This window comes from Alligator sinensis, unplaced genomic scaffold, assembly GCF_000455745.1.
Source record: "Alligator sinensis unplaced genomic scaffold, ASM45574v1 scaffold1097_1, whole genome shotgun sequence".
Taxonomy (NCBI): Eukaryota; Metazoa; Chordata; order Crocodylia; family Alligatoridae; genus Alligator; species Alligator sinensis.
This window is the reverse complement of record NW_005841950.1, coordinates 1,524,040-1,548,220: the sequence shown is the minus strand read 5'-3', so window position 1 is coordinate 1,548,220 and position 24,181 is coordinate 1,524,040. Positions and strand designations below refer to the sequence as shown.

General features: G+C 49.3%; 1 protein-coding gene across 6 annotated transcripts in view; it reads left to right on the top strand.

Moving 5' to 3' along the window:
* Positions 1 to 24,181, top strand: part of ZNF609 (zinc finger protein 609) — a 117,721-nt gene that overhangs the window by 3,059 nt on the left and 90,481 nt on the right. For 2 of the 6 annotated variants that reach the window (XM_025199864.1, XM_025199860.1), the window contains exons 1-2: positions 17,158 to 17,249; positions 18,348 to 19,225. In XM_025199864.1, the coding sequence (XP_025055649.1) occupies positions 18,479 to 19,225 (747 nt within the window). In that variant the 5' untranslated portion in view covers positions 17,158 to 17,249; positions 18,348 to 18,478. Of the gene's footprint in view, positions 1 to 17,157; positions 17,250 to 18,347; positions 19,226 to 24,181 lie in introns of those variants that run through there. The other 4 variants (XM_025199863.1, XM_025199862.1, XM_025199865.1 and 1 more) reach the window with 3 other exon arrangements.

The window sequence follows — 24,181 nt, the reverse complement described above, 5'->3', positions numbered from 1 at the left end:
CGGCTGTTGTGGAAGTGAAGCTGGTCTCACCCACCCACTGTACACAGTGAAGGTCACAGGTTCAAGTCTTGTCTGTGAGACTTGGCTCTGCTTCATCTCCCAGCAGGCCATTTTGTCCCAGTACCAGGCCGGCCCTTTCCACTGCAGGAGATGTTATGCACAGGCTCTTTTTTTTTTTTTAACAAAAGAAAACAACTCTGAGGGGCGATGAAGATCTCAGTCAGATTTTCCCCTCAAAATAAGGATGCTAGTCGCAAGGTTTAGGCTGAATCTCCGGTTCCAGCACCGCCGGCCTCCTTGTAGCTTGGCCTGCAGTGGGAACTTGCACGGCCAGGCACGAGGTTGTGCCCCGGTTGCCAGCTCTTTGTTGGCAGCAGAGAACCGTGCACATGGTGGTGGGGGGAGACAAAAATCAAGCGACCTCATTTCTTAATCATCTTTCATCCGGCAGAACTTGAAAGAAAAGCTGGGGAAGGGCGGCATTTTGGTAGAAACTGTCTTTTCCTCTGCCTCCACAAGCACACATTTGGCTCCCAAAATCTCTCTGGGAAGTAGAAATATTCTGGTAGATATTCTACCCTCCTAGAATACAGCTACCTCTGGGGTAGACAGCGATAAATGTTCAGCATTGTACAGCAGTGCTTCCCAGCTGTTCAGGACAGGAGTGCTGTACCAGTTAAAACCACCAGAGGAAATTAGCAAGCAGGCTGTAATTACCCAAAGCAGAGTTTAGGCAGGACATTTGGGACTGTCCCTAGCTGGATGCTGTCAGGTTTTTGGTAGGGTGAGGAGTTTTGCACTCGCTCTGCGTGACTCTTTTTGGGTTGTGTGCGTGCACACAAACAACTCTCTCTCTTGTGTGCCTGCTCTGTCCTGGTGCTCTGCTCTTTGTAGGTTCACTTATACAATAATGCTGCTCTTAGCAGAAAGCCTCTTGGCAGGAGGCCTGTGCTGCTGTGCAGATTAATGTCCCAGACAAGGGCAGCGGAAGATGTTGTGAATATGGATAGTGAGCAGAAAGGAATGTGTCTTCGCTACTGCAGTGCTAGGAGAGCAGGGCCCCAACACCTCTGCTCAGCCTCAACTGGAGGTGCCCCATTTGCAAGGCATGTGTTTGTTTATGCCCTCTGGCATGGCAGACACAACTTTCTAATGTGGCGGTCTTTTTCATTTTCTTTGAAATCATGACCTCACCTTAAAATACTTCTATCAAGGAAAAAGTTGGTATTGAAGTCTAGATGCCTGTTGGAGGAACTTCTCATGCCAAGCCGCTATATTAAGGCCACCAAATAGGTCATAGGCTTTTTTTGCCCGTGCAGATAGGAGGCAGGCAGGATCTGATTTATTCCCTGCCCATGCACCTCCAGTTGCTGAACAAAGCATTTGGGATGGGTGGGGAGGGATAGTGGCATATTTGTCCAACCAATAAACCTGAAACGTTAATAAGCCTACAATGAAATTGGGTCAGATTAAATTTGTCCTGCCTTGTCCCTTAGACTGTACTTGTGGTATTCATTTCAGTCTCTCGGATTCCCATGTGCCTCTCGGATTCCACATGTGCTGCAGTGCCACTTTCCCTTAAAACAAAGCCCAAGCCTTTTTTTTAATGCAGCACTTCCTCATGAGCTCCCCTGGGCTGACATGGAGCTCATACTTTGGATCCCCTGGTGCTGTGCGAGACAGGCTTGAGAGTTGTGTGTGGCATTCTGTTGCCAGGACCAGAGAAAAGCCGTTTGGGAGAAGGGGTGTCTAAGACGATAGCTGCGTGCTTGGGGTTTGATTGATGGAGGTGCAGTACAGCTGGCATGCCTTCGATACACGCTGCCCTGGAGGGATTTTGTGTTTGCCAGGGCACTAGACAGAGCTGAGCTGCTCTTGTGGCTTTTGACTTTGTACTTGGGCAGCTTTGAAGCAGGACTTGTGTGTGTTCTTCAGGGCAGGAACTGTATCTCTGTGTGTGTTTGCACAGTGCCCAGCACATGGAGGCTCTGATCCTGGCTCGTGCTCCTGGGCACTGATGTCAGAGCAGTATTCCATCCAGCACAGTGCATTTCTTTGTCTCCTCGATACCGAGCACTATGTAAATACGATAGTCTTTATAGGTCTAGGTGCTCTGCTTCTGGGATGTGTTGCACGGAGCATGTGCACAGATACTTCCTTTAAGGTGGTTTACACTTCTCTTGCTGGGGCTTGGATACCTGGCATTAAAAGCAGCCCTGCCCAGAGAGACTGTGGGCACACGCTCATACTGCATGGATCACGTGCCTGCTCAGCCCTCAGAACAAAGGGAGGTGAGGCCAGAGTTAAACCTTGCCAGAGGCTGTGACGGTTTAACTCTGCTCAGTTTGACTTGCGGCATAATGAAATCCATGCTGGAGCACAGGCTTTGGCTGAGCTGAGACATGGTGCAGGAGGCCTGGCTCTGTGCAAGGTGGATGGTTGCATAACATGGAGATGTTCAGCTGAAAGCTGTACCCAGGGAGAGGTGGCTTCTTTGTGCAACTGTGGTCCCCCCTCTGTTTAGCATCTCCTCTGTAAGTTTCTAGCCTGATGTGGAAATCCCCAGTTAAGGGGGAGATTTCCAGCATCTCTTCGAGGTTTCCTTGACAGATACAGACATCTGTCTTTTTCTGACCTTTAGACTACTTCCCAAGCCCCTCTGCTTCAGCAGTGAGCTGCACGAAAGCATTCCTCCCAAGAAACCCAAGTTCCCATCTGCATTCACGTGTCATTCCCTGATGCAGTTTGCAAAGAGAAATGCATTGTCAAGAGGAACGCGTGTGGCAGCTGTTTACGACAAGCGTTGCTGACATGTTTTCAGGGCTTGTTATGACCTCTGCTAAAGTGCTGCCTTGACAGAAACGGCAGTCTTGCTGAATTCTCCAGGAGTGCCTGGCCTGGCAGGGTCTGGTGGCATTTCACAGATGAAATGAAACGGGTCCTATGGAGACCTGGTCTAGTTCAGAAATGCAGCCTAGTTAGATGCTCTTAACACCTTGGTACAAGGTGAGGAGGTGGGTCAGGCTTTGAACAGTGCTGCAGCCAGTGTTGAAAGGCTGGATGGAAGTGTAGAGGGGATTTGAATCATGGGGAGGAGGCCAGTCTAGGCACTAGGAGTAGTCTGGGAGAAGGCATAAAGATTAACAGGAGAAGTGTAATGGGGCAGTTGGATTGGATCAGGGATGGTCAAAATACGGCCCTAAAGCTGGATCCAGCCCACCAAGGGATTTTGTCTGGCGCGTGGTGGGTCCTTTGGTCCCACTCAGCTCAGGTGTAGGGGGCAGCCTGAGCCGTGACGCATGTGGCTGGTCCCGCTGCCCCAGGTGCACAGCAGTGCAGGGGAGACACGGCTGCCGGACTTGCTTCCCGGCAGCCCCAGTGTCAGCTCCTTCTGGCTGTCACCATTGGACTCAGCCCTGGTGCTCAGGCACCCCAGTGAGTCAGCCCTGCACCCACTGGTGGGGGTGACACGTGTGCTGGCAGGATGCATGGTAGGGAAGATGGGATGGGGCTGTGGGTGGGCAGGGAGGAGTGTTTGGGAGTGGGATAGGTGGGTGAGGGCAGGATTGTGGGGCAGTTTTGAGGCTGGGGCCAGGGTAGAGCTGTGATGCGCTCCCTGCATGCCCCAGGGACGGGTGCCAGTTCTGCGGGCAGGGGCAATCAGGGAGCAGATTGCTTGAGCTGTTGCCTGATCCTGGGGACTCCATGGAGACTGGCTGGGACTTGTGCAGGCAGGGCCTGTGGCCAGGCAGATGGGATGGGGCCACTTAGAGAGTTTTGGTGAACTGTTGTGGGGGTGGAGGTGGGAGGGTGCTGTGGTGCTGACCTGGCCCATGACAACTTGTCAAAACTCCCTATGTGGCCCGTGGGGCCAAATAATTGCCTACCGTGGGTTAGATGGTACTCAAGCACCTGCCCAGCTGGGCCTGTAGACCTGGGAGCAGCTTCTCTCTGTGGCCTTAGGTTGATTACTGAGCAGGTGACTTTGCCCTCTGCCTGGGAAGCGTGAGACTTGCTCTCTCTTTTATGTGCACTCTGCTTGCATTTCTCCCGAGAGGAGGGGATTTTTTGAGGGAAACAATCATTCCACCCTCTTGCCTCTCTCCACTCCCAGGGCTTCTTCAGAGGAGGAAGTGCTGCTGCCTAGTTTGAGGGCGGTGTTTGCTCTGGCCGGCACTGCCTGCCAGCAGCTTTATTCACAGCATGCCAAGGGTGAGCTCAGGGCATGAGTGGAGGGAAGAGAATCCTGGTGGGCTTGGCAGGCTGTTGACTGATAATTATGGTGGCCAGTATGCCAAACAAGAAGGCTTCAGAGGTTTTTGTGGGGGGTCATTTTGACTCTTCTTGACCTTCAGGATCTGGGACAAGTGTGCAGAGTCACTTCAGCCTGTTTTCAGATCCGAGCCTTATCAGTTCTAATACTTGGGCCTTGATCAGGACTGGGGCAAGGTGCTGAAGGAATGCAAGACTGGGCCTTGCCCTAGTAACCCTCCAGTCAAAAAACCTTGTTTTCAGCTGCTTACACCAGTAACTTGGTTTTTTGAAGGAAAATGTATCCCAGTCCCATGCTTTGGTGAAACTGGAATGAGCCAACCTGAATGGAACTAAGGCAGGTTGTTTTACTGGAGGTGGAGGGGCCTGCATTTCAAAACCAAGCCCATAGCACTTGCCATTTAATTTTTAAAATAAGGGGTAGTCCACACATAATCCTTTAACGAACTGCTGCTCTCCCTTTGATCAGTGTTTATCTAGCCCAGCCCTGCTATAAATGTGTTAAACTGTTAAACAGCACTGGAAGGAAGAAAAATGGGATTAGTTCCATTTTGCAGATGGGGAAACTGACCTTCAGAGTGACTTGCTGCAAAGATTGTTCATAAGAAGCATCCTGTTTCCTGTTCTTAAGTCATTCTCTCCAGATCGTCCTTGAAATGATCAGCTGCCTGGTTTTTCCAATAGATTTATGCACATTTATTTTAAAACTGTTAGATACTGTTTGGATCCTAGAACAGTTCTCAAACTTCTTTAGACTCTAAACACCCCTCCATAACTTTTTTGATTTTATCAGCCTGTTTCAAAAACAAATTTCACTCATTTTTTGGCTAGAGAAAAAAAATCTTCTGTAGTAAAGAACTCGGAAACACCAAAGCAGGTCAGAATGGTTTTTACACTGTGGGTTCCTATTTGAAATCTCTGGGTTTATCTTGTGTATCATGTGTAGATGTTTGCACGCCTAACAATGTTTATATTGTGCATCACCCTTAAAAGGACCTCCTGGCACTCCAGAGTGCTGTGGCACCCTGGTTGAGAATTGCTGATCTTGAGGGACATATATTTTGCTCCGATTAAAACACAAGCAAAACTAGGGTGTAGAAAAGCAATATTAACTTGGCCATGTATTTGTACAGTGTATTCTGTACTTGTCTGAATCTAACAATTGGATATTGTATTTGTGGATGAGGGAAGGTTGGTTTCTTTTGAGGATCTTTGCTTTTTGTGTTTACATTGCAAACACTGTGTCTTTGCATTTTCTTTCCTTCTTTTATTAGATTTAAAAAAGTGTCAGAAAGGGAAGGATAAATGAGCACTCTGTCATACCTTCACTGTCTACCCTTACCTACAGCACAATAGACGTGTGGAATGTTTTTGCAGCATCTCAGATTTTTAAGTACAAGCATGGATCCAGATTAGCTATATCTGGGCCTAGACAACTGCTTTTAGGGAGCTGAAAATCTCAATGCATTTAGGTGGTGTTTATCTGCATAGAACTTCATAACTTTATTTTTTTTTTGCCTTTGAAGGGACATAATGACTTGCATCTTACATTATTATTATCATAATATTGGAGTGCTTTTCATGTGTTTGGGTTCACCCTTTTCTTTCTGTCTTTCTCTCTTTAGAAAGGAAGACCTTTTCCTGTTTGAATAAAACAAATGCCTGGAAGATTTTATTCAGAATTGTCCCAATATGATATTTCTACCATGAGGCCAAGAATGGGTCTTCTGTAGTCTAAAAGAATAAATGTTTTGTAAATTTTCAAATGAATGAAACTGGGGTGTTTGAGTGGTCTCGCAGACTTACCTACTTTTAGCTACACTGAATAACGCCTCGGTAGAACCTTTTTGATCCGTGCAAAACTGGTGGCGTCTCCCCAAAGGCTGTGGCAGATGCTGTAGTGAGGTTTCTTGTTATTAAGATTTCATTATTTCTGTGCAAAACCTCCTCCTGAACCTTTCCTAGCATTTGAAGTATTGCCATAAGTAATTAAAACTGAATTCCAGCTCATGAAATAAATGAGCAAAAGTACACTTTGATGCATGATCCTAGCGGGTTTTTTATTGTATTCCTTTATGCACTTGCTAATTTACAAAGTTCTGTAATTCGCAATGGGTCATTAGTGTGAATTAGCAAGGCTGTGATGTCTATCAGGGCTTTTCAAATGTGCCTTATTAATCTGCAAGATACACCTATTTATTATCCCTCCCTAAAAATGCCTGAAAGGGAGGAGGGTTATGCTTCAGCCCTCTGGTGCTTGGATATGTCCCTGCTTGCCTGTCCCTTGCGCCTTGTTCTTTATCTTGCAGCCCCATTCTCCCAAACTGCTCCCAGGCTGATGCTTGACAGCAAGAGAGATCATGACTGTAGGTGATGCACATTCTGCTGCTGCAAATGGAGCTCTTGCTAGCTCCAGCCAAGGTTCCCTAATTGGTTATTGAGCAAGGGGAATTAAGGGCATTAAGAGATGAGGTGACAGCTCCTTCATTTTTGGAATCGGAGAGGTTTCATCTACTAGATGCTGCCCATTTGTGCTGTCACCTAGGGAGGGCTAGAATGTGGCCTGCCTACCAGATTCAGCGGCTGGGAGAGGCTGGGAACGAGAGAAACACGGACAGTCTCTGGTGACCTTCCTGGAGGGGGCAGGCCATCCGGTCACTGCAGAGGTCACCCCCGGGGCAGTCTGAGGCTCTTCACACTGCAGCTGTCTGCGCTGGGCCTGCTCTGCGCTCTCAGGCTCTCACCTTGGAATCAAAAGGGAATGGCAGCACTTTCCTGGTCACGTGGCTCATTTTGCTCTGTCCGGTTATTTTCTCTGAGTTTGCAGGTGAGATTCATAAGCTGGAAATCAAACAATAAGCTATGGTAATGGCTCTCTGCCTGCTGGTTAGTGAGTGTTGGCTCTTGGTTGCCTTAGCACTGGAGCTGGCAACCAGAGCTGACAAGGCTTTTTAGTCATGGTAATCTTGCCATGTGCCTTTAGAATCCTGTAAATGTAAAAGGTAAAGAGCTTGGTTTGGTCACACCCAGTCCACCCCCTCCCTGCTCCGAATACCAGCCAAGGCAAGGTTGAGCCCTAAATTACATGCATATGTTTGCAGCCATCTTATGGGCGTTAGATGAACAGGAAAAAAAACTGGGAGCTATTTCTCCCTGCACAGCCTCCACTTCAGCACTGTCATTTGTGCCCATCAGCTGCCTGTGACCTTTGTTATCTCTTTGGAGGCCTTGTGTTTCCCATCATCTCTTGGGAGATTGTGGAGAACCCTTTTGATCACCTTTTTCATGTTCCCTTGTTTCATTTGCCCATGCCTCTTTCAAAGCCAATTCCTCTTGAGCAGAAATCTTGCAGGCTTTCAGCCTGCACATGACTGATTCTGCACCTTTTAAATTAGTTCTTTCTTATTTACTTTCTCTCTGGCTTGGTCTCTCTGATATGGCTGGCATCGGTTTAAATTAATCTGATGCAGGCCCCTAATACAGATGCCTTTAAAACAGTTTAAGCCTGTCTTAAATCATTTACTTCTGTAATTTAAGCAAAGCTTTAACCTAGTTAAGTGCATCCATATTTGATTTTGCATTGATGTAATGAGACCAGTTTTTAAATCAGTTCAGTTGCACCAGGTGTAACTGGTACGAGAGAGAATCTGTCAGAGGCAAAATCTCTTTATGGGCGAAAATCAAAATCTGTCCCATATAACCCCATCACTAACTTCACTGATACTCAGTACCAGGAGAGTGAGTTTTCTCTGGCTTGCCTTGTTTTTTGATCTTCTTTACGCGGGGTCTGTACATTTGTCCTAAAAAGCAAGTGCCTCTGCTGATACTAAGTGAGCAGGCTTTTGAGACAGAATGGCGTATTGTTTGAACCCTGTCTCCTCTCGTGCATCTCACTGAGGCTGGCAGTTGGCAATGTGGGTTTTGGCTTCTCTAGCACAGCTGGTTTCAGGTGAATGCTGCCCAGTTTGTATTCATGCAGTCGCCTTTTTGCCTTCACAGCTGGTTACATCTGCACTTACCACGTTGCTTCACCGTGCTTCATGTTGGCACATAATGGGGAAAAAACATCCCATTGCACTGCAGCAGAGGATGGATTGTGTGGAGGGCAGGCAGGCATAGTTACAGGCTGCTAGTCTGTTGTGCATGTGTCTGAGGATAGATTATTCGGAGGGTGGGCACAAAGCGGCACGTGGGCAATGCAGGATCAGCCAGGTTGGGTTCATAGGATGGGCATAGAAAAGAGTGCTGGTCTTCATTGAAGCTTGCTGTTCCAGCTGGGCTGCTATATATCTGGCCAGGCTACTGGCATGAACTGCCCTGGCAGCTAACAGGCTGTTGACCCTTACTATGTGGCTCAATAGTTAAAGAGAAAACTTTGCTAAAAGGTCATAGCATAGATTAAGGAGTGTTTGTGATGCTGTCGCTGTGATGGTCCAGGAAATATGTGATAGTGTCAGGCCATGGCCTCAAACCCAGGGCCTCAGCCTGGCCTGCCACCCTACAGCTGACCACTGACAAGCTGGCCATTTGGGATCAACTGACCCTCCGCTACCCCCATAAAAGCTCCTGAGCAGAAACCGGAAGTGTCTGGGCAACAGGGCTCGATCTGGTTCCAGGCTTGCTCTTTGCCTGATCTTCCAGCTTCCTGACTTGACTTGTTCCTAGACCCTGCTCTCGGACTGACCTTCAGCTTGTTCCTGAAATCTGCTCACTTCTCCCAACCCTGGTCAGCTTCTTAGTTCCCTGAGTGGCCCCAGAGCTGGCTGCCCACACCCTGGTGTGAGGTGGAGGCTAGGGTTGTTTTGGGTAATATCTTTTTTTTTTTTTTTTTTTTTTTTTTTGACCAAATGCATGGCTGGGATAGATTTAGAAAAGCTTTTGGGTACCACAGTACCCTTCCTTGAGACCTGAGGAAGCGTACTGTGGTACCCAAAAGCTTGTCTAAATCTATCCCAACCACGCATTTAGTCCAATAAAAGATACCACACTCAACGTTTGCCCTCATCATGGATTAGGTCCTTGGTATAAGAACCTAACTTTTCAGGATAGAAGATAGCTTGGGCGTTTTAAGTGATTCTTGATCTGTGGTTATTGGGTTTTTTGCTTGATGTAAATTCTGAAATCTGGAGCCCAGTGCTCTATGTTAACTAGTATGGTGCTGCTGTTAAAATGCCTTACAGTAATAAAATGTAGCAAACCTTAGACACATGGCAAGCAACTTGGACTAGTATAAGGTCATGCCCTGCTGGAGGGTCACATGGTCTGGAGCAGGATTTCTTAACCTATGATTTGTGGGCAACTTGAAACACTAATACCTACTGATCTATCTCATAGACAGCCTCTCAGTGGCTTGCTTGCTTGTAGGTAAGATGGCACTAGGTTTATAGCAATGTTATTTGCCTGGGATGTTTGTATGTGCCAGGGAAATGGGTCACATCACAATAGATCTGGACCAGTTGTCTCACCATAGCAACTCCAAACTAGTCCACTGGGCAGCTTCAGTAGAGGTGACTGGTGTCGCTGCAGTGTCCAGCAGGAGGTTCCCCAAGTCCCACGCCACATGCAGTTTATGTGAAGTGATGGGTTGCTCATCTCATTTATTTCCAGGAGTGGTTTTGACTTTGGTCATTAAAGGCCAAGGAGCTGAGGTTAGTAACTGGTTGCTAGGGAAAGATAAAATGGCTATTTGGGAGGCATGATGATCTGGGCTAGGCATGACCCAGGAGTCTGGAGACCCATATTCTGGTTCTGACACTGGTTTGCGGTGTGATTGGAGAAGTCACTTAACTTCTCTGGGTGGGTTCCTAGCGGTAAAACTGTGATGGTCCTTTTTGACCTTATACTGGGAGGGAGCTGTTAGGATTGTGGGTGTGGTAGACTGGACTGATGGCTTGGGAGATGCCTTTCAGGCCTCTGGTCCCATGACTGTGTTGCTAAATTGCCATCACCAGTGCTTGAAGGAGCAGTGAGCAGGTGTGAACATGTTAGTTTTTTCTCATTTGCCTACCATCCTCTGCCCAGGAGGCAGGTGAGAGTTGAGGGTGCTCTATGGATAAAATGTGTATACTAAGCAATGATATCTGATGCTTGTCTTATTGAAATATCTGCCATGAAATTGGTTTAATCTAAGCAGCACAAATAAGGATGACTCCTCCTTAGTTGCATAAGTATTGGCCTAAATTTTGTCTGAGAATGAGTCTAGCTAGTGCCAAGTAGTTAAGTGATGTTTAACTAGGTGTTAATTAGACATGAGATACAGAACTCTGATCTTCCATACAAATTGCCCCAGGAAGTTGAAGAGGTGTATGTTATTGACTATGTGGGAAGCTTTGGTCAGAAATTACAGGGCTTGAATGATATCAAAGGCAAAATGATTATGGGTCTAATGAATTATGAACTCCAGTGGCAACTTTTTTTAAAAGAGAAACTCTATGCCAAGAATTCAGGTTAATAACTGCGTGAAGTGCAAGGGTTAAAAGAAAAGTGCCATGTTTTGCTCTTTCATAACATTAAAGCCTGCAACTTTTTATTCTTGTGTATGGGTGCATGGGCCTTTTCCTTCCTCTTTGCCTCAGAAATATCAGGAATGTCATGACTGGATTTCTTGGGAGTGGCTGGAGGATTTGGGTGGTGCTAAGGGGTTGAGTACTGTGAACTTTTGGACCTCGCTCTTAAGATCGAACCTTCTGATCCCTTCAGGAAACTTTCTCCCAAAAGTCCATTTGGCATCAGAGTTAAATAGGTGTTAACAAAAACAAGCCCAGTGTTTCAAATAGTCTGGCTAAGCTTTTTGTGTAGACCTGAAGTCAGGCCAGGTCTGAAGGCTGCATGTACTGTCATGCTGTATTTGGTGTTTTATAGGACTTTCCTGTCTGTGGCATTGTAATTGAACAGAGTTGTAAGGAAAGGCCATATTTCAAGGATCTGAGCACAAGGAGGTGGATTCAAGGTTGAGTTTTCAGCCTTAACTCTGCATTTTCTGACTTCTGATGTCAGATTCATATTACAGTGGGGGGGGGGGTGTGTGCATGTGTGAATGCTAGCTGAATCCAGGTAGAAGCTGTACCTCAACTTCTCAGAACGTGATCCAGAAATGGCCATGGCTCCCTCTGCAAGACAGCCCGGTGAGCCTAAGAGGAGAACTGCCGGTTTCTCTCTCGCTTTCCATCCTCATCTCCAATTGCTTCCAGTTACCTGCTTCTCCTTGTCAAAGGGATATTTATAAGCAGGAGCAGAAGGGGCATAGGATGCTGTTTTCTGTGCCTCGGTTTTGCCTTTCATTCCAAGATATCAACGTTTTACAAAGAACGGTTCATAGACCAAACGCTGCCCTGGAATAGACTCCTCTCTCCAATAAAAGTGCACCTAGGGCAGTGGTTCCTTAACCTTTTTACACTCGAGGCACTCATTGATAAAGCTCCCCTCAATAGACTGGAGACATCTCTGGGAAGATGCTAACTCCTAGTTTTCACTTGTTTTTTGACTGCAGAAAAATAACAGAGCAATTCTTTTATTGCAGAGACCTTAGAAAGGCCACACCAGGGCAGAATATTTTTAAAACTACAGATTCCTATTTGAACTCTCTGAGTGGATCTTGTAAATCCGTATTTGCACACCTCTAACGTGTGGCATCCTGCGGGATTTTTTAAGTGATCTTGAAGCACCCAGTTGAGAATCACTGGTCTAGGGAAACTCTGTGTCCCAGCATGCACTCTTCTACCGTTAGCCAAAAACTTTGGCCGCACTGCATGCTGGGTCCTGTAGTCTTTGTGGGGCACACTTCCATGTTAAAAGAGAGAGAGAGAGAGAGAGAGAGAGAGAGAGAGGTGGCTCCATTTTATTCATATTTGGGTGCAGCCCATGTGCTATTGCTAGGCTGCCAGTGTGGCCCTTGCTCAGGTTCACTCCAGTGGCCCCTGGTTGGAAGGTAGCACGAGGAAGATGGGCGCACGCCAGTCCTCCCATTCACCCCTTGGTTCATTCCGGATTGAGCAGCTTGTTTTGAAGTCCCGCACATCAGTGTGTTTTGCAACGTCTTGGACTCCCACTGTGCAGATGGGCTCCAGGAAACCTTCCCTGTGGAGTGAGGGCTGCTCCAAAGGGGTGTCATGGTCAGAACTCCTTTGTCTGCTCCAGCCTGGCTGATGCACGGAGTGGAGCGAAACCCTCCTCCCCTGCGTGATTTCTTGAGCTAAAAGCAGCGAGTGAGTGAGGAAGCTCCTTTGTGCAGCTTTTGCCGTCTCCTCTTGTGCGTGCCAGCTGGCTTGCGTTCAGCATTGCTTTTTTTTTTTTTCCATCACTAGAGAGAGGGGGCGGGGAGAAAGGAACATCTTAAACAGAAAGCAACCAGAAAGACACGGGAGTTACTTTAAGAAAATTCAACCCAAACAAGCCAGGCTGGGGGGGATTACAGATGTAGCGCTTGGAGTGGAGCAGGGAGCTAGTGTCTGGAAAGGGAGGCACGTTCTCTCCCCCTGCTCCCCGCCGCCCCCCTCACAATTTCTTTTAGTCGTAAAAGGAAACAAAAAAGGATCTTGTATTGAGGCAGCGGATGGGGAAAGCTGTCGGCTGGCTGCCAGCAATACATGGCAAGAGAGAGGGCCCCGCAGCACCGTGTCCTCTCACATTCCTGTGTGGGCGCGTTTGGCAGGGTGCACACTAGTACTGCCAGATGGGATAACTGGTATGTGCTGGGCAAGGCTGCAGGGACCAATTTCGGGCCTTGGCAAAGGCAGCCATGCCCCTGATCTTGCCTCTCTGCTTCCACCGCTGGCCAGTGCTGCATTTGCCTCTTGCTCTGCTTGTCTTTTTGGGGTGGGGAGATGCCTTGAGGCATTTGCTGCCATGGCTGGACTCAGAAAGGGCAAGCAGCCCTTTGAAATCCTCCTCTGCTTTGCTGTGTTGGAGAGTGGCAGCTGCCTGGCCAGAGGAAACGCCTTGTGCAGGAGATTTTCCGTCATCTTTGCTGTTCCCCTGAAAGTTAATCAGGGTGAAAATTGCAGTCAGTCATGTCTGGAAGCCACCAGAGGCTAATCCCGGAGCGTCACAGACTCGAGCACATGGGTACGAGGCAGTCTTTTTATGTGTGGGCTGGCTGCTTTGCTGCCAGCAGAATGGCTTGCTCCTGGTTTTTGTCGCCCTAGGGTGTTCAGTCAGTCCCTGTTTAGCTTTTTCCGCCTCTTGTTTGACGGTGGAAAGTTAGAAGCAATGCAGATCCGTGGCTTCACAGAGGAGTTGCCTGCATGTGATTTTACACAAAGAGCTCCAGCTCGCATGGTTTCCCAGCTCCGCTTGGTGCTGGTTTGAAGCACTCTCTCGCCCTATTTGAATAGCTTTCTCGAGTTGTGTTTTTGCCAGCGGCTGCTAGCTCAGAAAGTGAACTTTCAGGTTTGCCTCTAATGTGTTGGCTCCCTCCCAGCGCCTAGCTGGGGATTGTAGAGGTCCCAGCACCTAATGGAGCTGAATTATTCATGTCTGGCACTGTGTGTGCAGCATTCCCAAGTGGAGAGCTGTCTCCTGGTAGGATCTTTGCTCCAGGACTGCTGTTAAAATGCTTTGTTGGCAGGTCTCCAGCCCAACAAGTGAGCACATGCTTTTCATGTTGTGTAGGGATCAATCTCTCAATGGCCGGGGCTGAGGGGAAGGATGAATTGTGGCTGCTTAAATCTGTTTGTGCGATTCCATGAATCACCCGAGTCCTCTAGTTCTCTGCTGGGAGAATGCAGGGCATGCAGCGGGCACCCAACGAGGGCAGCTGGTCAGGATGGGGGAGGACTGCACAAGAGCCGTTTAAAATGGATCAGGCTGTGGTGTCCATCTTCCTCAGTAGGGAGGTGGGGCCTATGGTGATTACAGGCCCAGCATGCACTGCTCTGCTCCAAAATGGGGGCAGCACTGCATGCTGGAACCTGTAGTCTCCACAGGCTGCACCTCCTGTGGGGTAGGGGGGAGCTAGATCCCCCAGCTGCATGTGGGGGAATTGTTCACCTAGTCAGGACGACGTGGGAAGTCCCTTGACGTTTTTTGCGTTGACTTGGCTGCCCTAGTTTTCTCTTCCCTCCCCAGCTGGTGCTAAGCCCTGCCTTTGGTTACAGAAGAGCACCCTGTGTCTGCACCTCTGGGCTTGCCTGGGTGAAGTTGAGGGCATGGTGCATGTATCACTCCTTGCAGCGATACGTTACTTAATGAAGAAGGCATTTTAGTTGGGTGCCCAAATCACTTCCTGTTTCCCACTCACTGCAGCTTACTGGCTCTTGCAGATAAGAGAACAGAAAAATTAAATGTGACCTCTAGGTTTCTGCCCACTGTGGACCTGCTTGACTTCTTGGCACTTTGGGGGCTTCTGGACATTCTGCAGTGTGCACGTGCGCCCATACGCCCCCCTGCTCTTTGCCAAAGCTGTGTTAGCCTGGTTGGGCTGTGAGGCCACATCAGTAAAGTGGTAGCACTGAGTTGAAGAGGGACCAGAGGCACTTAGCCCATGGCAAATGTCTTGTAGGTGTGTTGGGGCCTGGAGGATACAAAATAGGCTGAAAACAGGAGCTTGGAGGTGGTGACTGGGGCTGAGCACCAATGCTGAGGTGGAGTCAGTGGCTTGAGTTTCACCACACCGATGACTCACAGTGAAAGACAATGAGCACAGGAGTGTGTGATGGGATCTGGGATCTTGGGACTCACTCCTCTGAGATGGAAAACGGCCTCTGGGTCGGCGTCCTTTTTCCTGCCATTGCTCTCCAACACCTTGGCTGCTGGCTGGTTGGGAAGACTGCTCTGCATGAGGTCTCTCTAATGACAGCAATGCCCTACTTTCTTTCTTGCCTGGCCCCCTTGCCTGGAATGCACTTGGCATTACAATGCTTTCCCTCCCCTGCCCTGGAGCATTCCTTGCTACAGAGCCCATTCTTGCCTGTCTGGTCTGCGATTATCTCTGACTTCCTTGTCTGTGTTTGCAGGGCCCTGTCTCCTCTGGCTTCTCTTTTCCAGGATGAGCTTGCCCTACTTGTACTCTTGAAACCTGTGTTTGATCCTGTGCCTCTTCTCTCTGGGGACCTGGTGCATCTGCAGGACCTGTTTTCCTTCTAGGGGGCTAGGGCTTTGGTAGTCGCATAGAGATGCTAGGTTTGTTTGCTTGGGCTAGGCCAGAGCCCTACTCTTTAGCTCATGTTTTTAAAAATGGCAGCACATATGAGAGAGTATAGGAAAGAGCAAAGAGGTGAAACCTCCTCCATCTCAGTGCTTTGGTGCAGAGCAAAGCAGAAGCAGGCTACTAGACTATCCAGCACAGTCAGTGTTGGCCCTGTTGTGGTACAGACTCCAGGTTGCTCCTGGTTATGGTGCCTTGCACTCAGGGCAGCGTGTGGCTTTGCTTGATGGGTTTAGCAGTCTTAATGGGCTACACTGGTATGTCAAAAGGAGATGATGGTGGCTACTGTGATCCATTGAATCCAAGTCAGGTGTGGTCCCATGAACTCCTGACTTGGGTTCAGTGGATCACCGTAGCCACCATCATCTCCTTTTGTGCCGTTGATAGAACAACCACAGGGTGTCCTGATGTTGAAGCAAGGTTGGGCCTGGGATGTGTTGCCAGGAATGCCCCAGAACTGGCATTACCTGACAAATCCTTCTTCCCCTTCTGTACGTCGGAGGGAAGAAGGCCTTTGGGCCAAAGCAGAATCAGTTATCTCTGAAATGCCATGAATAGATACTGTGCGCCTTGTCCTCTGGGCTGATCCTGTCCTCAGCAAGGACTTTCAGGATCTAAAAATGCAGACAGTTTTACTCCTTATCCCCCTGTCATCTGGACAAAGAAATTGCTGGAGGCAGGAGGTACAAAGGGAGCTCCTGGGACATGAATGCTCTGCTGGCCAGAAGTTGGGGGTGGGCACCAGAGCTTGGTGGGAAGGTTCTTTGCTGCTTCTGGTTTTGGTGGCACAGGGCTAAGTGAGGAGAATTGATCACTGCATGTCGCTGTCCCTCCCCCCAGGCCAAGCCGTGCAGTGAGCAGGGAGTCTGCGATCTCAGCTGGAGCAGCAAAGCACAAATAGCACTCACTCTCTGGCAGGGGTGGACAGGGAGAACGGCTCCAGAGAGGCAGGTAGACTTGAGCAGCTGGTGGGGAAGAGCTGAGGAGACTGACTGCTGTGCTCTCGCCAAGCTGGGAAGTGGCTTTCCTGTGTTGGGGGAGGCTGGGGCAAGGGAAGAGGGAGGGAGGAACACACATGGCGGCTTTTGAAAGCTGTTAGTGACTCCAGTGCTGCGTGCAGCGTTCTCCTGATTCTGCACTTTCTCTGCCGTTGAAATGAGAGGTCAGTGCTTTTCATTTCCAGCTCGCATGCTAGCCCCTGGCTCCTGGGGTTAAAAATCTCCGTAATGACCTGTCAGAGAGTGGATTATTAGCTGTACAGAGCCAGGGATGCTGTGGGGAGCAGATGGAAAATGATCTGGCTGCTGCAGCCCGTGCAATGAAAGAATCCTTGGCATTTTTACAGTGTTTGTGTCTCTGGAAATGCACCACGAAGCTGCTTTCCAGGCTCCTGCCTGCTGGGGCTTTTTAAAAATGCATTTTTTAATTTAAAAAAGATAAAAGGGTCACCTGTTTGTTTTTTTTGTTTTTATTTTTTTAAGAGTTCCTCATAAATAATAACATGACTCATTGGGCCCTTGTACTCAGAAAGGAGGGGGAGAACAGTGGCACTACAGAGGGGCTGCTTTCAGAGGGCTGGTCGAGGGGAGAGTCTGGGAAGGAAGGGCTGGGTTTTGTGTTGCCGGCTGCCTGGCTGCTGGGAAGAAGCTATTTCATGTGTTAATTATGTCTCGTAAATGTAATCGCCACCAGCTAATTTCAGTTAGTGACTCTGGTGCTTTTTTTTTGTGGCTTACTTCACAATTGTCTCCAGGGAAGTGTCCACTGCAGAATACATCTGAGTGCGTCCCAGATCTGAGCCTGTATTAGGGATTAGGCTGGCGTGGGAGAGGAGGTTAGTGCTGACTGGCGTAGCGTGGGCAGGAGTAGCTTCTGCTTCCTTCATGCAACACCAGAAAGTCCCCTGTGTGGAAACACAGGCCCTCCTGCAGTGTCAGTCCTGGCTGCCTCCACAGCTCTGCTGTGTCCCTCTGGCCCAACTTGCAGTTGCCACCCCCCCTTTTCCCCCGCCACGGCTATTCCAGCCCTGGGCTCCCCCTTGCATAGCTCTGCTCAGTTCTGACCTGCTGGGTTTCAGCCTCTCCTGGTCCTGCACTTGTGTCGCATGTTGTGATTGCTTTTTGAGGAGTCAAGCTCTTCTTGGTGCTCCTACAGTGAGATAACACATCATGTTCCTTCTCTGGTGTGCTCTGAGCTTCAGGGATGGAAAGTCAATGTCTTGCTCTAGGAAATGACTCTAGTCTCCATCCCAGGAGCTTTGTTAGGAGGGATCTAGCCTCCATCCCAGGAGCTGTGTGAGCAGGGAGTGTTCAATAATTCAGAGGGAAATGGCGAGCAGGGAGCGTGTGAGTAATGTCTTGTTGAAGCTGAGAGCTGTGACCTGCCAAGGCCTGTATTGATTGAGGGAGTGATGCCAGATGGTTGCTGCTGTGGCGGTGGCCAGGGTGCTAGGGAATTCTCTGAGGAGCCCTCAGCTGGGACTCTGCGAGGGATGACTGTGATGGGCTGGCTGAGATCAGACAGCCGTGTTTCACTGAGCTAGGTGGCTTTTTCAAGCAAGGCATCTATGGTAGGGGGCAGAGAAGGAAGGTATTTGGGATGGTATCCTGCACAGGCAGTGGGGTACAGCCACACTGGGACCAGCAGGACCCAGCTCCTGCAAATAAGCTTTAGTCTCTGAAGTCTTACTAAGTTAAGCAAGGTAAGCTCATGGGGCTGTGCCCAGAGGCTCTTGAAGTAGCAGTCTGGTGAGCATTGACCTTTGTGTCTGTGGTGTCATGAATGTGCATGCAGCTGAGTAGAGACCTTGGGATCCTAGGGGAGTGCAGGTCCCAAGTGGGGGAGAAGTTGGGCCTGCTTGTTCCAGGACAGGTGCTCAGAAAGATTTCCCTGAGCCCATCCCATGTAACGCCTGTTCTTGTCTCCCTTTCAGCAATGATGCCGTCACCTGGGCAGACCTGGAGCATTGGAGCCCTGAGGACATAGTTGCAGCTGCTGCCTTGGATCCAGAAGGCATTGGGCAGGGAAGAGCCTTGAATCTTGAGGTGGGCTGTTAACTCTAAGATGTCCTTGAGCAGCGGAGCTTCCGGAGGGAAAGGAGTGGATGCGAACCCAGTTGAGACGTACGACAGTGGGGATGAGTGGGACATTGGAGTAGGGAATCTCATCATTGACCTGGACGCTGATTTGGAGAAGGATCAGCAGAAATTGGAGATGTCGGGCTCCAAAGAGGTGGGGCTGCCAGCGCCCAATGCTGTGGCCACATTGCCAGATAACATCAAGTTTGTGACCCCAGTGCCAGGCCCGCAAGCCAAGGAGGGCAAGTCCAAATCCAAGAGGAGTAAGAGTGCCAAGGACAGTGGCAAGCCTGCCCCAGGAACCTCCCTGTTCACTCCCAGTGAGGGAAGCAGTGGCAAGAAGGAGGTTCAGGGACGCTCTGGGGATGGCGCAAACTCTGGTAGCTTGGTGGCTGCCATCACCCCAAAGGGCTCGGAGAAATCGGCCAAGACATCCCGTAGTGTGGCCGGCTCCAAGAAGGAGAAGGAGGGCAGCTCATCTAAGAGCAAGAAGGAAAGAAGTGAGGGGGCAGGGGCTCCGTCGGAGAAGGAGCCTAGCGTGCTTCAGCCTCTCGCTCTGGCTGTGAGGGTGGGACAATATGATGGGGGCCAGGGGGCAGAACCTGCTGCTGCCGAGCAGCTTGGGAGTATAGCTATTGACACAGGAGCAGCACTCAATCCCTTGGGAGTTAAACCAGAGCTGGAGGATGGGGACAGTGAATGCCGGCAGCTGAAAAAGGTCAAATCAGAGAAGGTAAGAGGCTGGTGAGTGGAGAGGGGGGGATATCGCTTTAGGGATCCCACAGCCACTGCAGCCTTGTCATCTTATGCCAGTGGTGCTGTGTTCTGTTCACATGACGCTTTGTGCATGGGGCAGGAGGGTAGGCTGTGGTGGGACTGTGTCTACCTTTTAGGAGCAGGTTGAGGCAGATTTTTCCAGTGCTCCCTTAAAGTCTTTCAGCGAGATCTCTCTGGCTTGCTGATATATGGGAGTCTGGTGTGCTGGAGCAGATGAAACTGGGAGAGCCTGCAATACCCTTTCCTCCTCCCAGGAAACTCCCTGCCATCAAAAGGTGGTGAGTCATGAAATGGTTCCCTGAAGAAAGGGAGGAAGGATGGCTTCGGTCTCTTCAAAATTAGATATAAATTGGGCTGCAGAATGAGGAACAGTCCTGCCGTAGTCTTTAGTGGATGGGCTTTTTCAGATCCCTCATCCACAGCTACTGAGTCATGAAAATTAGAGCAGGGGAAGAATAACTCGTGGCTTCCTTTTTGTCCAGGTTTGCTGCCTGTAGCCAGGCTCCGGTGCATGTTGTGGGGCTCTGGAGACCCCATAGAGGAGAGTTTGTTTTTTTTTAATTTTGTTAGTGAAAAAGGAGTGCATTGCTTTCCTTTCTCCTTTGTGGGCAGGCCTAGAGGTGACCTAGCTCCTTAGTCAGTCACGGGCAACTAATAACATTGGCGTCCTCTGCCTCAGCCCTCTCCTCTCCATTGAACAATGAGGGGTGTTTACCCTACCTGGATTTCTGTTAAAATGGCCAGCAGTAAAAGAGTTTACCCTGTTAATGTTTAAGCTGTGTCTATACTACCAACAGGATGTGTTTAAAAATAATTTGAGCCCATAGATGAATAGAAGTGTTCTTATTCTGTAGATGAGGCTTTCTTGGTGCTGGCAAGGTTTGGGGGTCAGCGCTGGCGTATCTTGCCTGTCTTTGAGCTCGTTCAGGCCCTTCTGGGAGACTCAGTATCGAGTGTTTTCTGAGGGACCAGAAGTTCGAGAACCGTCGTCTGTGCAGTGAAGTGCATTTCCCCACTTGTGAATCCTGTGTGGGGGCGAACTCTGGAGTTATTCCATGGAATGACTGGGACCTGCCTACAGTATGTTCCCTGGAGTTACTCAGAGCAGCTTTAAATACCCCAAGTGCTGAGCTGAGAATGCAAGCTCTGGTTCGTGGCTGGTGCAGATGAAGGGGTGGTTAGACATAAGCAAGAGCCTCACTGCTGGCAGGAAGCCAGCCTCCTTGTGACTTGAGGCACATGCAGTTTGAAGGGGTACAAAGTCCTAGGGGAAGCAGAAGTGGCCTGTGAAAGCCAGTGCAGTACATTGTGGGTCAGAGGAGCCCCATGGACTGCCCTGAAATCTTGGCTTGGTTCTGGAGCTCTTTGGGAGAGGGTAGCTGCCAGTAGGAGCTTGGGTGAGGGTCCTACAGGCTCCCTGCACTGTACCACTGTGGACTACATTTGCTCAGTGCACCAGTGTCTGGGATCCTGTAGAGCTGTTTGGAGGAGATGGCTGCTGCTGAGGCCTGGAGCTGGCTGTGTGGGCTCTGTTGCAGGTGCTTTGCATAAGATCTCTGCTGCTCCCAGATCCCCTGAATGAGGTGTTCAGCCTGGGAGGCAGCTGTGGCCCAGGGTGTTGGAGATAGTGCAGAACCCTGCACGTGTGTCGTCTGTCGTCGTGTCTCTCCTTCCCCCCCCAGCTCCCAGCAGAGTGGGACAGACTGGCTGGTTGAATTGGCTGGGGATGCTCCGCTCCATGCTGGGCTCACACCGTGTGTTTAGCTGATCCCAGCAGCTGCTGTATAAATTGATTTTTCTGTAATTGCATCAGGGGCAGCAGATCTGTTTCACTATGGGAGTGTTAATAAATATGGAATCTATATGGGTGTACTTTGAAGGTTGAGGAGAGATGCAAGGGATGATAGGGCCTTCTCCTCCATCTTCTCTGTGCTGCAGTTTGTACACTGGCTCTGTTCCACTTATGCAGAGGCCCAGATGACAACTACAGCTCCATAGTTGTCTGTGGGGAGTTCAGTGCTGTTCCTCAGTGACTTACCCCAGTGGCAGCTTCTTGGGATGGTGCTGCTGGTGAACTGCTGGGTGGAGGTCTGGGTGCTAAAATTCTGTGACTGCTCCTGCCAATAAAATGCTTCTGTCCTTGGAAGTACTCCATTTGGAAAGCTGGCTGCTGGGAAATGGCTGAGGTTTCTTTAGTGTTCCTGCTCAGTGTGTGACTGTGGATCACTGTGGTAGCAGTCGAATAGCTACTTGTTTGGCTGCTATGCAGAAGCAGCTTGGGATATGAGCTATCTTGTCTAGAGCATTTCCAATGGATTGAGTGATTTTGGCTGGGGAGGGCAGGATGGCTCAACTGACAGCTCCCTGAATGCATAAGGCTGTGCCAAGACTTGGCTGTAGAGACTTGTCTGCAGTAATGATAATGCCCAAATTCTCCACTGTTGCAACTGCCTAGGACAGTGGTGCTCACCCTGTCTGGCTCCACAGGCTGGATGAGTGGTGCAGGGCTGGTCTGTGGGCCGGCTCTAATGTAGGTTTGTTTTCGGGTGCAATCTGGTGTGCTGGCCACACCTTGTATGCTTGGATCTGACTGCACACTGGGCCGGTTGCAAAGTAACCCCGTGTGCTGGCGTGATCTAGTGCAGTGGTTCTCAACCCTTTCTATACTGGGACCCATTTGTAAACATTGATGGACAGTCCTGACCCAGTGCCTCTCACTCCCAACACACTGCCCCCAGGCCCTAGCCCTCAGCATGTGTGAGGGGTGGGGGGGCAAGCAACCCCTTACAGGTTGGAACTGATAGACGGCAAGGGAAAAGTCACGTTTTTCTCCTTTAAAGGAGAATCCATTTTTTAAAGTTTGTTGATCCATTTTTAAAGTCTGTTCCTGACCTTTTCATATATTCTTGCGACCCACTGGTTGAGAAATGCTGATCTAGTGTGCACAGGGTCACATTGTTTGGCCTGCAGGGCTTCCCACAGGGCTGGAAATGTGCAGCAGGGGAGCGGCAATTAACGCTGCCACCATTGCCACTTAAGGTGCCTGGATCTAACCTGCAGGCTGAGCACCACTGGCGTAGCATAACAGTAACACTCTGCATATTTATATACATGTGCTTGCAGTGGTGTGTCAGCTTTTATATCACTGTTGGGTTTGTACCAGCCCTGAACATTTCATAGAAGAAACCAAACAAAGTTCAAGTTGATCTTCTGTGATCAACTTTTATGATTTTCTGTGATGCTGTGGAGCCCCAATGGAGTAGGTCCCATTGTACCAAGGCCCTGTAGTGCTGCGTGAGGGTGCAGTGCATGCCCTTGGAGTGGGAAGGCTGATGATTCAGAAACACTGGGCCAAGTTGCCATGCTGTGTTTTCTCTCGCAGACCTACAGCCTCTGCTGTCCATAGCAGGCATGTTTCTGCCCATGCAATCCTTGCTCTCAGGACTTGGCTCTTTCCTTTAGGAGTTGTGGGGGAATCTCTGCAGGGTAGGCGGAGGGCCAGCACTATGAAGCCATGGAGGTGCTCGCTCGCATGAAAGGCTTTGTGGAACAGTCTGTCTGGTAGAGAAATAATTTCTGAGCAAAGTCTTTATGTGGGAGCCAAGTTTGTCAGTCCTTTTTAGTTACTGATGGAGGGAGGCACATTAGGGGCAAAGGACATTGGGTTTGTTCCTTATCTTCTGCTTTCCTTCGAAAGGGCAAGGGGACCTGAAATATTTCTCAGCATAGTTTTCCTCCATGGTGGTATTTTCAGTTGTGATCCAGCCCTTGATTTTACTTCTTGGGAACAATCCTGGTAAAGAACTGGAAAAGATTATCCCTCCCCTTTGACTGTGGCCTTTCCAGACAGGCTGCAGTAACATAAAGACAAGTGATTTTTGCCTGATATAGCTGTATCGTTGAGGGGTATGTTTCTTTTGCTGATATAGCTTTACCAGGGCAGCTCCTAATGTACAGATGCAGCTTTTCTGAGATAAAAGTGTCTTGAGCTAGTATAGGTTATTCCTCCTCTTGTATGGAAATAAGTTACACTGGTAACTTAGGTTCCTAAGTTATTTAGGTACAACAGACAATTTTACTTCTTCCTCTCTAGCCTGTAGTTCCCCAGAAGTTCTCCCTGACTTAAGGTCACAGCTGGGAAATATCAAATGATTGTTTAGAGTGGGTAAAGCGAGAAGGAGGGTAGAAAACAGTGGCTTGTAATGGGAGGCTCTTGAGAGATTAGTGTGCGCGCAGCAAGGCAAATGGAACCAGTTTTGCCTCTTGAAGCTGAGCGTGTGGATGGACAGATGGTTGGACAGGCTGCTCTTGGCATAACGCAGTTATGAACAGCTCTTGCTGGCTAATGACAGGCACTGTGAGGCAGGATGGCTGTTGTTAGAGGCCTGCGTTTTGTAGAGGTAAAGCAAGACCTGGTGATCCTAGGCTGAGTGAGGGCCTCAAAGGGAGAGCTGAAGGTTGTGGAGGAAGAACATGGGGGAGAGGGCAGGTTCCCAAGGGAGAATGTGCTTGTGAGATGGAAAAGCTGGTGGCTGGATGCTGCTGTTTCCCAGAAGCTGTAAGTGTCTGCAATGAAGACGCTTTTTTCCTAATCTGTGCGTAGAAGTTTCTCTGGAGAGAACTGGTGGGGGAGGTGTTTGCAGTAGGAAAAGGAGTCTGCAAGGGTTGCATCAAAGAGCTGAGAGGATACTTAAAGGGTTCCTACTGCGCAGGTGGGCAAACCCCTCAGAGCCTGGCAGCTTCAGGGAGCTCGCGGCCAGCAGGGACCATTAGATCAGCTGCTCCCACCTTCTGTTTGCTAGCAGGCTCTGTGCTTCACCCAGCTAACCCTGTACTGGGAGCAAAACCTGTCTGGCTAAAGCAGATCTTCCAGAACGGCGTCCAGCCTGGGTTTGAAGATGCTCCGAGGTAA